Genomic DNA, 15,012 nt, shown 5'->3' with positions numbered 1-15,012 from the left:
CAAAAAGTTATTGGTAGAGCTTTCGCCGCCGTAAAGGCGGCTTCATCAGTACTCTATAAAAGCACAAATAAATTAGCATTAAAAAAAGAATATGCAACAATTATAAAGTACAAGGTAACACTTCAAAAGATAACGTTTGAACCAGTGGCGGCTCGTGCCTTTTGCTCATGGGGGCGCTGCAAATAATGATGTTAAGTGTGACGTCATAGAGTGGCAGGAACGGACGAGCGCCGAAGGCGCGAGCCTCCTAGGGGGGTGTGGGGGCATGCCCCCCCAGAAAATTTTGCACTTTTATATGCTCTAAAATGCCATTCCTGGTGTTTTCAGGACAAAAAATTAAAATTTGAAGCAGTTGAAAATGTGGATCTTTAGAACTTTGAAACAAAAAATTTCTTTTTCTTAAAATGAAAAACCTGACTTGGCGATTATACATCACTTGCACTTAGAACACTTGCACACAATCTTCCTGAAAGCAGATAATCAATACCATGATTGGTTTGAAGGTAGGTGGCAAGTTCAACTACTGCTCCCATGGACTGAATGCAAGCTGTGAGTGTCTTGTTTAAAAGCCCAGACGTTCCACAAATCTTCAAAATTTTTGTTTCCTCCTTCATGAAAATGCACCCCAACATGATTTTGTTCATGGCTGATGCTCATCATCGGCATATGAGCAGATCTTTTCAGGATAGATTGGAGGGCAGGAAATCACCAGTCACTCAGCACTCAGCAGTCTTGTCGTCCAGGACATGGCTGATGCTTAATAGCATGAACACAGGATCTCTTTCTTTCTCTCCTGAATAAAGTACCAAAATTTTATAGGCTTATCATATCTGCACTGTACTGCTTGTTTCTTTGACATCCACAGACTGTACAATGTACATACCTTTAAAACAAGTTTTAACAGATAATACTTTTCAAACATTGGTGATAAAACTGATGTATCGAGCAGTTTCTGCAAATGCTGAACAAGCTGTGCTGTTCCAAGCCACGAACAGTTGATTCATTGAAAACACCTGCATGCCAAAAAATAACTAGTTTGTGGTCACACAAAAAAACTAGTAAAGCATTGACATGAACACAAACCTTGCACATGAATACACAAAAAATTTTCACCAACTATAGTTGTGTAATGCAGAATTAGGCTCTTTGCACTTGATTACATGTTCTTCAAGTTTTTGAAGAAGTTACATTGAATGCATTTTCTACCACTGTACATTTGTACAATAATCCATTTATAAGAACGCTAACTAAAAACCTACTGAAAGCATGCAGTGGAGATGTTCGTGAAATGTTGCTTGGATTTAATGAGGATTTCTTTAGTTTGTTTGCTACCTTTAATGGTGTGTCTTCTTCCACAGCATACAGGCGAGACACATGATGAAATTCTGCAATACATGACTGACCAAGCAGGTGCTCATGGCCAGCACAAGGGAGATTCATCCGTTTCCATTTTCCAAAATTGTTGTAAATATTCTTCAGATTATGAGTAAAATAAAAAAATAAAAACAGCTTTTCCTCTTTTCTCAATGGATGCTCTATGCTGTGCGAAAGCTTTCCACCACACAGATCAACAAACAATTTTCTATAAAACAAAAAGTACAGTTTAAAGTAGTGACAATGGTACATGTAGTCATAGATGGGACTTTTTTGAAATAACATTTATAAAAAGTTACAGAAGCAACAGGCAAAAATTTGCCTTCTGTAACTACAATATCAAGTCAAGAAAAACAAAAATTAAAATTGTAATTCATTCTATATTAATCTATAAATTTTAACATGTAGAATAGCCTACTTGTAATACATTTTTCAACCTTCAAGTTTGATGTTTCCACTACGTTTAATGCATTAAATTAAAAGGTATTTTCCCATGAAAAGATCTATAAAATTTATGCATGGGCCATATAGTGCTGTTTGTGTTTTCAAGATAACATGGTAAAAGTAGCAACAATAACTATGGACTTATCAAACAAAATAGGAAATGCTTTAAGCATTTTGACAACATGGTAACAATTTTATGGTATCATAATAGCATATATTCAGATTGCTCACATAACTAGGCAGACTCATTACTCTATCATTTACTTTGTTCCACTTACTTTGTTTCAAACTTTGAACCATAAATAAACAATAATTTAAATTAAATGTAAACAAAGTCTAGGTTTGAAATAATTTTAAGCTGACTTGAAGCTTTCCGTAGACAGTTTAAATGCTGTTGTAATACCAATCTTCCTTCTACTAGCAACTCTGATTAGCAATTCCCATAACACCGACAAGCCGGAACTGAGGTTAAGGGTCTGCAGAAACCTTTTATTACTATATCTATTTCGAGTTATGATTTGTCTTTTTTTGGAAAATTATTAATTAATTTTTAAATATTAATTATTATGTAATTATTTATTAATTAAAATTGTTTGGGAACCACACAAGAATAAGATTTATTAAAGAATTCAAACAAACAATCTCGATGCATCGGTATAATTTTCGACATTTTTTCATTTGACAAATTTTAGCTCATAACCTCAAATCTAATGCAGTTTAATAAATCTTCGTGGTATTTAGCCTCACGTCCAGTGGTTGAAACTTTAGATAAACGGGAAGGCAAGAAAGCCAATCTTCGTATCCTCCTTCGCACATGCCTTTAATTGTTTTGCTAAAGACACAACCGCATGCTCTTTAGTGGTGTCGAACCGGCGCTCTTTCGAGCGTCGTATCAACTCTTTCACTCGTCTACGCAGTGACAGCTTTATCAGTTATGACTTTGACGTCCTGAATTATTTTATACTTTTCACTTATATCTTTCTTTTTAAGGATGGCGAAACATACGAAGCTTTTTTGAAGGAAATGGATTCCATGTTGCAAGAGACCGTAAGCAAAGATGCATCCGCCGAAGTACTCCGGCAATTGAACGAACAAGTGAAAAAAGGTGAAGTGGGCTACTATAGAAAAATATCATATTTGGAAAAACCAAATGCTTGAACCTTGTTTTCGCATGAAAATTGTTATAACCATTTCTCCATTTTTGTAAGAATACAAATCTCCATGGGAGGCTGCAATAGTCTACATGCTTTGTGACGATCGGATCTCTTTAAATCTGATCAGAAGCAAACTTAAACCGTTTGAATGTTTTGAAAAAGAAAACATTAAAACTTCGAGTGTTATTTTTTGCTCATAGATAAAAATCTAACAATTTAGTTTTCATACTTTTCCAGACTCCTCTATGGACGAAGAATTTGATGCTCTCGACGAATTACGACAACAAATCGAATAAGCTTGCAAAGAATGAACAGCCATTTTTTGTTACGATTGTATCCAAGATTTATCCAAGATAACTGGAAATGTATGTTGTCGGGTATCCACTAGTGTCTCCATTTGTGTTTGTTTTTCGTGGTCGCCTAATGTTTAAAATCAATTGGATAACAACTTTTAATAAAACATGTTTTGAGAGATGCTTGGAGTTTGTAAGAACAAATGACAAATTAAGTATAATAAAGTAGTTTTCTTACTCTTTTTGCGTATGAGGCTGCAACTCAGGCAGCATCTCCCAACTGCCGAAACCAGTGCACTGTCTCAGTGTTAGGGTCTATGTTGTCCACATGTCCTGCAGGTCAAAAATCTGCACAGTGTTATCTGAGTTTCGCCACAACCGCAGGTTGGTGAGATTAACAAACAACAGTGAAACATGTTTTGCTTAAAGCGACCAACACCAGAAGGAGGTGATTAAAGTTACTCATTCTTTTCTTGGCTGGTCTGAGCCAGCCAAGCATATAATAGACAAACAAAAACAATCACAAATTAACAAACAGCTCCAACATCCCTTGTAAAATCTTACTATGAGCCCGACTGACCGCTGCGTTAGCTGTCAGCTCCGTTAGCTCAGTGGTTACCCGCCTGGCTCAAGATCACGCGGCGCAAGTTCGCCTCTCGGGGTGTGCGCTTGAGTAACGCACTTTCAGGACTGCTCTCCATTCAGCGGCACCTAGTGAATGGAATAATTTCCAGGCAACAAAAAAACTTCAACAATCGGAAAACTTCACTCTGCCAATCTCGGTAACCGGCCCTGCGTCAAGAGCCTCTACAAGTATATGAAAGTCGCTGCATAGCCGAGTGGTGAGAGCGCTGGAACGGCAATCGAAAAGGGCGCCGGTTCGACACCGCTCATGAGCATGCAGCTGTGTCTGGACAGGACACTTAAAGTCATGCCTGAAGGTGGACATGAAGATTGGCTTCCTCGCCTTCCCGTCCACTTAATCTAAATCTTCAACCACCGGGTGTAACTCTGGATACGACAAAAAAAAAAACAGTATACAAAACTACCAGGAATAACCTATCAAAGCTTTGTTAGTCTGAGGATAAAGATTCAAAACCAACCAACCAAACCAGTAACGGTCAAGACTTGGTATTGATTTTAGACCACTTGAAAGATTGATTGATTGAATTTTTATCCTCGGACTGGGAAAGCTTCTTGAAGAGCTTAATCCTGGCAGTTTCGGATACTTGCAGAGGCTTTGAATCACTGACGCAGGCCCGGTTACCGAGACTGACAGAGTGAAGTTTCCGATTGTTGAAGTCTTGTTGACGGGGAACTGTTCCATCCATTAGATGCCGCTGAATGGAGAGCAGTCCTTAACCTGCGTTGCTCAAGCGCGCACCCCGAGAGTCGAACCAGCGCCGAGACTTGCAACTGTCAGACTTGTAACGAAAACTAAAAACAAATGGTGTTTTAAAATCTGCGAGAAGTTTATGGTAAGATCAAAAATTTAACAGCACACTTAAGAACAATTTTAGCAGGGTTCTGTCAGCATAGAGAAACAACTTATTAGCGAAGAAAATTCAGTAAAAATAAAACATTTTTACATTGTGTTTTTTGTAACAATAGGCTATATAGTGCAATTTAGCAGCAAAATAGCAACACAAATAGAAGCTGGAAGCAGAAGCCACATACGTCATGGGGTCGGTTGTTTCAATTTAGTTTGTTTTTACTGTACTTCTGACTATCAAGACGAAAAACATTATATGCCAAACATAGCAGAGGTTTAAAAAATGTAAAAGCGACAAAACACGAATGTTATAATGTGCTTGATACCAAAATAGAATATTGAGTTTAAAATACGGCATGGTTGTCCAGTGTATTAGGCACAAAGACACATTCATGTGCTTTTCACGAGTATCGTGCCGACGCCTTTCAGATCTAAGGCGCTACGTTTCGATGGAGGAAATGAGCAGAGAGAGAGATATGTGAGTTTTCAGATAGAATTTGGCAACATGTGACGCATGTTAGTTTTCAAAGTCTGAAAGTACAATTTGAAACCCCCTCAAAAGTTACAATATTTTTGAATTGAAAACAAAATCCTTTAATATAATTTTATACTTACGCTGGAGGTTATTCAATAATTCGTTACTTTTATTGCCTTTTGTTCTTTAAATTCAAAGTTAACAAAACAAAAGCAGAGTTGCCACATGCTGTATTTTATTTTTAAGTATTTGAAAGCGATTGTGTTTGATACAAATGGATTTGTATTTACTCATCCTGACCGATTCCACCGCTGTTTTTACTCGTATTTGCTCCACGGTCGTGAACAGCTTGAACAAGTTTGTGGGTTTTCCTACTACCCTGTTTGCGCTGCGTAGACGTTAGCAAGTGGGTTGCAAATCTAATAGTTTTCGTTTATTTTCATGGATTCCTCGGAAATGGAAATAGAAAAAGAGTTTGACGCGTTTGAAGAGTTACGGAAACAAATCGAATAAGTTTGCAAGGAACGAGCTTGTTAACTTTCGATGCAATTCCATAAAGATCAATATCTAGACAGCAAACCAATCGTCGTTTTTTGTATTGATTTGCTATCTAAAACGCTATATTTGTTGTCAGTTAAGGCTTTTTGCTTTGTGTTTTATTCATAGCGTTAGCTTATGTTTGGAATAAATTATTGGGAACCTGTTGACAACAATGAAGACGAGGTATTTCTGAAAGATATAAGAACGTTGAGCAGGGGCTCTATCCACTTTTAGAATTCAGGTGGGGGGGGTCTTATATACCAGACCCAGGTATACAAGTTCTCTAATTTTCGCAAACCATCATTTTTCTCGATTAGTTTTCTTTTTTCAATTTCTCTTTCGCCTGAGTTGTGTGATGTTCTAGTCGTTACCAATTTACCTTAATCCAAATGGTAGCCACTTTAACAAGTCGAAATTCTGCCACTGAAATTGACTAGAATGAAACCGCCAACCAATCATAAGCTGCGGTTTAACTTAAACGATCGGTGAGGGAAAGCAAGGAAAGCAGTGCTTACCTGAGCGAAAACTATGCAAAGTATAATGACTGAATTCTAGGTTTAACTTCTTATTATTTTTATCATGTCTATTTTAACTTGAAAATTACTGTATTCGTGACTAGAATTACTCGTAACGCTAGTGAGTAGTCTAAATCCTCACCAAACCGCATGTCTTGCCTATAAATGCCAATTAACGCAAACGCTTCTGTCAGAAACAATCACTGAGGCTCCAAGGTAAGCAACTATCAAAGTTGCTTACCCAAATTCAAAAATGTCAAAAAACGCCTTCGTTTTATCCAATCATCACTCGTTTTGCAAAACGTCACCAGCTGCTTAGCCAATCAGATGTGTTATGGTGAGACCAGGTGAGTCTTGCTTTCCCAGTGACGTCAATGCATACATTCGCTAGAGCGGCTAGACTAACTCGTCAGAATGGTGCTCGTCACGGTACACCGCACAAGCATCATAATGCCGAAATAATTGTTGCTGTTTTTTGATGTCTCCTCGCCATGTACTGTACTTTAGCCTACTAGCTTTCATAGTCATGCCTTTGCCCTTTTTACAGCGTTGATGTAACGTTACTTCGCCAATGAACGTTCAGGTGCGGGTGCAATATTTAGTTTGTTAAGCTTCTATACGCAGGAGGCAAACTTATCCAGCTTTTTGTACAAATTGCTTGCGGTAGTAATGTTTAGACCTAAGTGTTAGTTTTTGTAGTGTAGGCCTAACTGAATATCTCAGAATGAATATTCATGACGAATTAAATATTTAGACAACTATTATTCCATGTCTAACACTGGATTTTGGTCCTGCAACGTTAAAATTAAGATTGTTCATGACTTCTAAACATTAAATGGATGTATGATCACGACAAAGGCGAAGCACAATTTGACAGATTTTTATGTTTGATTTGTTTTGAAAATGCTCTCAGAGCGCACCAAATTGGAAGTGTTTTTCAAAAATTTCTGGGGGAGGCCCCCCAGACCCCCCGCTGGAAGTGTTGCCTTCGGCAACACGCCTTCGGGCTTCGCCCGACGGTTAGGTTACGCCCTTCGTGCCTACTACCTTGCTGCAGCATATTTACAAGTTGCTTTCCCAACGGTTTAAGCCACCGAACGTCACTGGTTTAAGTGACGTAAAAAATGGCGAAAAGAAGATCATAGAAAGCAAATTAAGTGATGGATTTTTTGTCAGCTGGTTGGCTTAGGGGTTAGGGTTAGGGCCAGAAAGTAGTCATTTCATTGACGCGTGTTCGATTCTCAGCTCTGCTATTGCTCTTTTTCTTCTGTAATTTCCAAATAAAGTTCAAAACAAGCATTAACTCTCTGGATGAGAGCTATAAGGGTCACAATTGGACGGTAGCCTCTTATAACACGTTCTGATTGGTTGGCGGTTGCATTGTAGTCAATTTCAGTGGCAGAATTTCGACTTGTTAAAGTGGCTACCAATCCAAATACACTCTAACGGGTTGTTACAAAAACAAACAAATTTATATCTCTGTCGCCCGTGGCAGCCCTCCTTACGTATTAAAATTTAAACAGCAACATGTGCTACTACAGTCAGTTATCGCAAGTGAATACCTTCAAGTAAAAATAATGCAAAATTACCGTCAGGCGCAAAGAAATTAACCAGCAAAATATATTAACTTTGGTAAAAAGTTGCGCCAGACAGCAAATCGATTGTTTTTACAACGTCTGCGGACGTTGAGTCAATGTAAAAAACAATCAATCAATTTGCTGTCTGGAGATGCGCTAAAAGGAATGGCGACGACACATCAAACATAACACGTTCACGACGAGACCATGTAATAAGGTACATGTGGCGTAACAGTGACTTGTAGCGTCAGGTTAATTCGGTGCAGATGCGATATCTCCAATTGTACTACATCCATATTGCTGCATAATGTCTTGCAAAGGGTTACTTGGACAAATGTTATGATACTTTCAGACTTTAGCCAAGAAGCCACAGCGAGACTATCCCAGATAGCAAAATTCGCCATTTTACGTCTGCACAGATGAAAACAATGTGAAATAGGATTAGCCGGGACGTTTGTTGCAGCAACAGATGCACTCGAAAACAACATTGTTACAAAATTTTAATTCTTCACCAATGGCCTCAATGTCATTTTGTTGTCTGAGAAACGATACCTATCAACAGCAAGCTGGTGTGTCTTTGGCAAGACACTTGATGGCATGGTTGAACGTAGACACAAAGATTGGCTTCTCTTCCTCCAGAGTACTCCAGTGTTTCCAAAGTTTCTTTGACGAATTCTTCTCTTTATTGCATTGAATAGATAGCATATGGCTGAAAGAGGTCAAACGTTGCTTTTAATGATAACTTATTTTGCCTTTTTGTATTAAAGTGCCCCTGACAGGTTGGATCCAAGTATAGTAACTTTTTAAAGCATTTCCTAGCGCAGAATTATACTTAGCGAAGTTTTTAATCTTAACCTCGTAGCTCGGTTGGTTAGGGCGTAATTTATATCAAACGACTGTTCCGCAGCGCCACCACAGGCGAAACTCCATATTTCACTGCTCTGGGACGACTTTGGTGGTATTACGTCATCCTAAGTGGGCGTCGTTAGCGCGACGGATGGAACAAACGTTTTCTAGATGTAATTGGTGGATCACAGTTTGGTCGGGGTTGGTGCAAGCGGTTGCTTTTTTCAAATATTTATTGTTTTTTGCAGTTTTATAAAACTGTACTGGATAGTGGATACGTTCCTACAAAACCTAAAATATACTTGAAGTGAAAAATTAAGAAATCGTACAAATCATCATTCATATTTAATTCATCATCACTATTCAACATAAATAAAAGTTCTCTCTCTCTCATAATGTGCCTTCAGTTGGCCATTGAAATCCGGTGTAACGGCCATCTGGATCTGGAAAATTGTTTCGGATTCGCCAAACAATGCATGACGGCAGCACACTCCGATTGTTGCTTCCGAGAGCATCACCTTGTAGTACGCTATCCACTCCAACACATGCCTGTAGGCAAGTAACTGATACTGCCTGCAAGGAAATAATATCACTTGTTTTAGTGTGCATTCCTTAGCGTTTAGGGTATTTTTAGCCTAATGTAGCAACCTTCCTTACTCTTTGGATAGGTCTCCGTTTTCTTTTTTCGGTTTATTGTTTTTTCTCCAGTTCTTCCTGCTCCTCATAAAACAAAGTCCTCAGAACTGCAGGAGTGCAGGATGTAAGTGTGCCTTAAAATTGGTCAAATTTGTAACACAACTAGAGGCGTCCTTCTTTAAAAGTTCTTTCGTCTGTGGCACTTCATGGGAACATACACATTCATTGGGCTGGGGCATAGACTGGCACTTGTGGCAAACGCACCACCTAGAGTTGAATAAGTGACTGCTGTACTGCAGTCAATATGCTCTCTGCAATTGTCGAGTTTTGTATCACTGGTGGCAAGGTTGCCATAGAACAAGAAGCCATGAGCAACAAGCCAAAACTAATTTCGTACAAAAATTACAAAACTTTAGGCTAGATGGTATGGCAGATTTCTTCAAAATGTAAAGTTTGCTCAAGCTCATTTTTACTTGAGTGGTATTAACAAAATCATCTTCAGTGAAGTGAAGAGAACATATACGACTAGTTTTGTATGGCTCATCCCACTTTCGAACACTTGAAGAAAACTTTGACTATTTTTTTTTCAGCACCTTGTTTTGTGGAAAAGCGTGAAAAGAAAGCACACGGTCTTTGTCACTGACACTGTCACATAAACAGCAATTTGTAAGCATTGCCTCAACCATAAATTAAGGGTACTGTTTGTGAGATACTGTTGTTACTCTGCAAATAGCTATAGCCAGATTAGGACAAATAAAAAAGTATCAAAATTGTAGCCCTATTAAACTGCAATTTCCATTGAATTGAGATGCTCTTTGATAAAAATAAACTCAACCAACTCAACCTATTTGATCGAAACCTGATAGTAATAATAAGTTCACTTTTTCATTTAGGTAGTTCTTAATCTGCACATGCTTTAGACCAACAGAGCCCCACATATTCACGTTTTGTAGTAGCCGTACTATATCTTACCAAGTCACCACAGAGAAAGAATGTATCTTTCCCGCTTACGGTGACGTCACAGCGGTGTTACCGTTTTTATTTTCGCAATTGAATGAGTGCCAGATTCGCCGATGTCAACGAAAGTTTGCAAACGTGTAACTTAGTAGCCTGTTGATATTTTCTACGATTTTCTAGTGAGGGAAGTTTGTTAATGTCATCTTTTTAGTATCTTAGGTAAGTTTAGTGATTTTATTTACCTGTCAGAGGCACTTTAAACTGTTACGGTGATCAAATTTTCATGCTTTTGAATAAGCCATCATAGATATAACATCTATTGTCTCAAAGGGTAAAAAATAACAAGCGTGTTTTAAATTAAAACGACAATTTTAATGCCTGCCTACTAAAGTTAATGAGTTGCCCTGGTGAAAATTTAAAACTTATTCTTTCGGCATTAGTTCTGGAGGCGAGGTTCATGTGACTTTGAAGTTTAGAAGTGATTTAGAGCAAGCGTAGGTTTAATATGGGTTTCATCAATAGCAAACTGATTATTATTATACACAATTTCTGTTGTATTATTAAAAAGTTAATTATTTAATAATTCATTATTATTTATAAATTATTCATAACTATTATTCAACATTTAAAAGTGTTTTTTATCAATTTATTTACGTTTAAAAAGTATCAAAAAGGCATTATTAGATTTGAAGCTTAAAATTTTCAACATGTGTGTGAAAACAATGTTCGATAGACGACAGTGGGTTCCTTCACGAACGAGATACGGAAAACGGGCTCCGCTTCACGATTTGTTGAAGAGGATGTCACGAAAAATGGCATCCTAGAAGAATTTCGTGACACAAATTTAATTTGCTTACCTGTCGAATTTTTGAATGAATTTTATTCATTTAAAAGTAAAAAGCTTGAATAAAAAGCACAAACTCAGCGCATACAGCTGATAGCATCCTGACTTCCTTTTGAAATCTACATAAGCGTGAGCCTGAGCGGTTAACTTCATTCATTAAATTGCTCAAATCAACGTGTTTTGGTTTATTCATTCAAACTTTGTAAAGTCATCAACCATGCGCGCTTTCTTGGTAGCTCTCTTGTGCATTTGCCTCGTGATAGGATCCACAGATGCCGGGTGGAGAAGAGGGTGGCGGTGAGTTTCATTTTACATTGTAAAATCAGTCTTTTTACATTGGTTAAACTAAACCCATCTTTTTTCATCACTGCAAAAATGATGGCGTTTAGTTGAAATATCAAAAACTTCTGAAGCTGATAATATGGTACTGATATTTTGCATTCATCAAATGCTGGCATTTGCACAACAATCTAACAACTTAGTGTAATTTGTTTAAGAATCGATTTCGCTATAGTAATAGCATGTTCAGCTTATTTAAATAGAATAATATTTTGTGCTTTTCCTGCATCTAAGGTGTTATCTAGTTATTGAAATCTGTATGAACTAGACAAGAAAACTGTCAATCTTCACTGTCATTGTGTTTTGCTTCCCAGATAGCAAAACTGATCATTTTCTAAGATAAATCTTCATCCTTTTGTGGCCCACCTGACCTGATCAACCAAGCCTTGTTGGTTAGCGGATTTTAGCAGATTTTGCTATTTGGGTTAGGAGAGATAATTTCTATACCCGGTCACGTATTCTGAGACTATTTCGTTAAATATTGGACACTTCTTTTTTTTCCTTTTTTCAAGGAAGTTGTAATGTTGGTGGGTTGGTTGGTTTTGAATCTTTACCCTCGGACTGACAAAGCCTTGATTGGTTATTCCTGGTAGTTTCGCATACTTGTAGAGGCTTTTGATGCAGGGCCGGTTACCGAGATTGACAGAATGAAGTTTCCGATTGTTAAAGTCTTGTTGCCGGGGAATTATTCCATCCATTAGATGCCGCTAAATGGAGAGCAGTCCTTAGAATGCGTTGTTCAAGAGCACACCCCGAGAGTCGAACCAGCGTCGCGTGATCTTGAGCCGGGCGCGTAATCACTGAGCTTACTACTGTAACAGGGCGGCCAAATATACATCTATGGACATCGAAACATTGTAATGATGTAAGAATTTTGCTGACTGAAATTGCTGTCAATACTGAACAACAACGTGTAAAATCATTTTTCAAAAATGATAAAAAAAACAAGTAAGATACACAACTCGTGATATTTCTAAAGCAGAGCAACAAATAAGGTTTTAAATTTAATAAGAAAAACGACTATTTTTAAAACTTTTGTTTTTTCAGCCGTTTCAAGCGAAAGTTAGGCTCAGCGGCCAAGGTCGGGGGACGGTTCTTGCTCAGCAGCATTCTTCGTGGTGATGCAGACAAAATCATTCCACAACTCAGAGAAATGGTAAGCGTTAATTAATTGATAATAAGTTAGTAATAAGAAGTTGATAACTTATTGATAATTTTGCTAGTTGCAAGCCCAAGAGACAAAGACTGACGTGGCAGTGAAATGTTTGATATTTCTTGGCAAACTTTGAGTCCACAAGCATTGTTTTATTGTTATCAGACATTTCATGTTGCAGTAAAAAAAGAAAAAAAATCACTGTTTTAGAAAAATAACTATCAAAGTTAAATTAAATGTCAAATAACATTAAATTTGATCTAAATAATCCGTTTACTGCTACAAGTGAGCAATCGGATTTCAATGAAACTTGCAAATTTGTTTTGAATTTCCCTTAAGTTCCTGTAATAAAATTTGTAGACAACTGACATTTAAAAGCATAAAGTATCTATTTTCAGTTATAATTTGTCTTTTTTTTAAAGAATTATTAACTATATTTTAAATATTAGGCTACTTTTTTTTACATAATATTAATTATTATTTAAAACAATGAAAACTATTAATACTACAAAAAGTGCTCAATGCCAAGCAAAAAGGCAAAGCAGAGCGAATTAAATCAAATATAGTTATTACTATCTGAATCCTATTTGAATAATTCCAATTTGAATCATATTTGAATAATTCTATTTGAATAAGACCTTCTGATGATCCGTGTAGGTGAAATAGGCTGTTAAGGGTTCAGATAGTAATAACTATATTTGATTTAATTATTGTTTAAGTATTAATTACAAATTTTTAGGGAACCACGCAAGAATAAGATTTAAAAATTAATTCAAACAAACGACAAAGTATTTCGATACATCGGTACAATTTTCGTACTTTTCAGCTTCGTTTGACTAATTTTAGTTCAAAACCTATAATCTAACGTAGTTTTATAAGTCGTCGTGGTATTCAGGTATACGTCCACTGGTTGAAACTTTAGATAGACGGAAGTCAAGAAAGCCAATCTTCGTATCTTCCTTCGTAAATGCCTTTAATTGTTTTGCTAAAGACACAACCGTATGCTCTTGAGCGGTGTCGAACCGGCGCTCTTTCGAGTGTCGTATCAACTCTTTCACTCGTCTGAGCAGTGACAGCTTTATCAGTTATGAATTTGACGGCCTGATAGGTGGCCATGTTGATTTATTTTATACTTTTCACTTATAGCCTATCTTTCTTTTTAAGGATGACGAAACATACGAAGCTTTTTTGAAGGAGATGGATTCCATGTTGCAAGAGACCGTCAGCAAAGATGCATCGGCTGAACTACTCGGGCAATTGAACGAACAAGTGAAAAAAGGTGAAGTGGGCTACTATAGAAAAATATCATATTCCGAAAAACTGAATGCTTGAACCTTGTTTTCGCATGAAAATTGTCATAACCACGTTTCTAATTTAGTAAGAATGCAAATCTCCATGGGAGGCTGCAATTATAGTCTACATGCATTGTTGGCGATCGGATCTCTTTAAATCTGAGCAGAAGCAAACTTAAATCGTTTGAATGTCTTGAAAAAGAAAACAATAAAACTTCGAGTGTTATTTTTTGCTCATACATAAAAATCTAACAATTTAGTTTTTATACTTTTCCAGACTCCTCTATGGACGAAGAATTTGATGCTCTCGACGAATTACGACAACAAATCGAATAAGCTAGCAAAGAATGAACCGCCATTTTTTGTTGCGATTGTATATCCAAGATCACTGGAAATGTATGCTGTCGGTTATTCACTAGTGTCTCCCTTTGTGTTCGATTTTCGTGTTTCGGTCGGCTATGTTTAAAATAAACTGGATAACAACTTTTAATAAAACATGTTTCGAGAGATGCTTGGAGTTTATATAAACAAAAATCTTTAACAAAATAAGTACAATAAAGGCCACCTGGAGATAGAAAACTAATTCATTGTGCCATGGCTAAGTCTTCTTCTTGCGTATAAGGCTGCAACTCAGGCAGCATCTTCCAACTGCCGAAACCAGCGCACTGTCTCAGTGTTAGGGTCTATGTCGTCCACATGTCCTGCAGGTCAAAAACTGCACAGTGCAATCTGAGTTTCGCCACAACCGCAGGTTGGTGAGATTAACAAACAGTGAAACATGTTTTGCTTAAGTGACCAACACCAGTACGGAGCGTTTTAAATTCTCTTGGCTGGTCTGAGCCAGCCACGCATAGACAAAAACACAATCACAAATTAAAGAACAACTTCAAAATCCCTTGTAGAATCTTATAGTGAGCTCGAGTAACGACCAAGACTTAGTATTGATTTTAGAACTGTAGAACTGTTGGCCTCATAGCGTATTGCTGTGGTGCAAATTGTAATGCAAGTTGTAATGTACAACTACTTGTAATGCAAATTTAAACCTGTACGTCTCACATTAAAACTTGCAGCAACGTAATCA

The 15,012-nt window shown here is 37.3% G+C and overlaps 1 protein-coding gene across 2 annotated transcripts in view; it reads left to right on the top strand.

The window, feature by feature from the left end:
* LOC145778359 (uncharacterized) overlaps nucleotides 1–14,438 on the top strand; it is a 33,308-nt gene extending 18,870 nt beyond the window's left edge. Inside the window, exons 1-4 of one of the 2 annotated variants that reach the window (XM_082589830.1) lie at nucleotides 11,288–11,444; nucleotides 12,534–12,642; nucleotides 13,804–13,918; nucleotides 14,209–14,438. In XM_082589830.1, coding sequence (XP_082445956.1) covers nucleotides 11,365–11,444; nucleotides 12,534–12,642; nucleotides 13,804–13,918; nucleotides 14,209–14,267 — 363 coding nt within the window. In that variant the 5' untranslated portion in view covers nucleotides 11,288–11,364 and the 3' untranslated portion in view covers nucleotides 14,268–14,438. Of the gene's footprint in view, nucleotides 1–11,287; nucleotides 11,445–12,533; nucleotides 12,643–13,803; nucleotides 13,919–14,208 lie in introns of those variants that run through there. The other variant, XM_082589832.1, reaches the window with a different exon arrangement.
* The last annotated feature ends 574 nt before the right edge of the window (nucleotides 14,439–15,012 follow it).

The sequence above is a fragment of the Aplidium turbinatum genome, chromosome 10 (genome assembly GCF_918807975.1).
Source record: "Aplidium turbinatum chromosome 10, kaAplTurb1.1, whole genome shotgun sequence".
NCBI classification, from domain to species: domain Eukaryota; kingdom Metazoa; phylum Chordata; class Ascidiacea; order Aplousobranchia; family Polyclinidae; genus Aplidium; species Aplidium turbinatum.
Note: the sequence above shows the minus strand (reverse complement) of the source record. Positions and strands in the feature narration are given on the sequence as shown.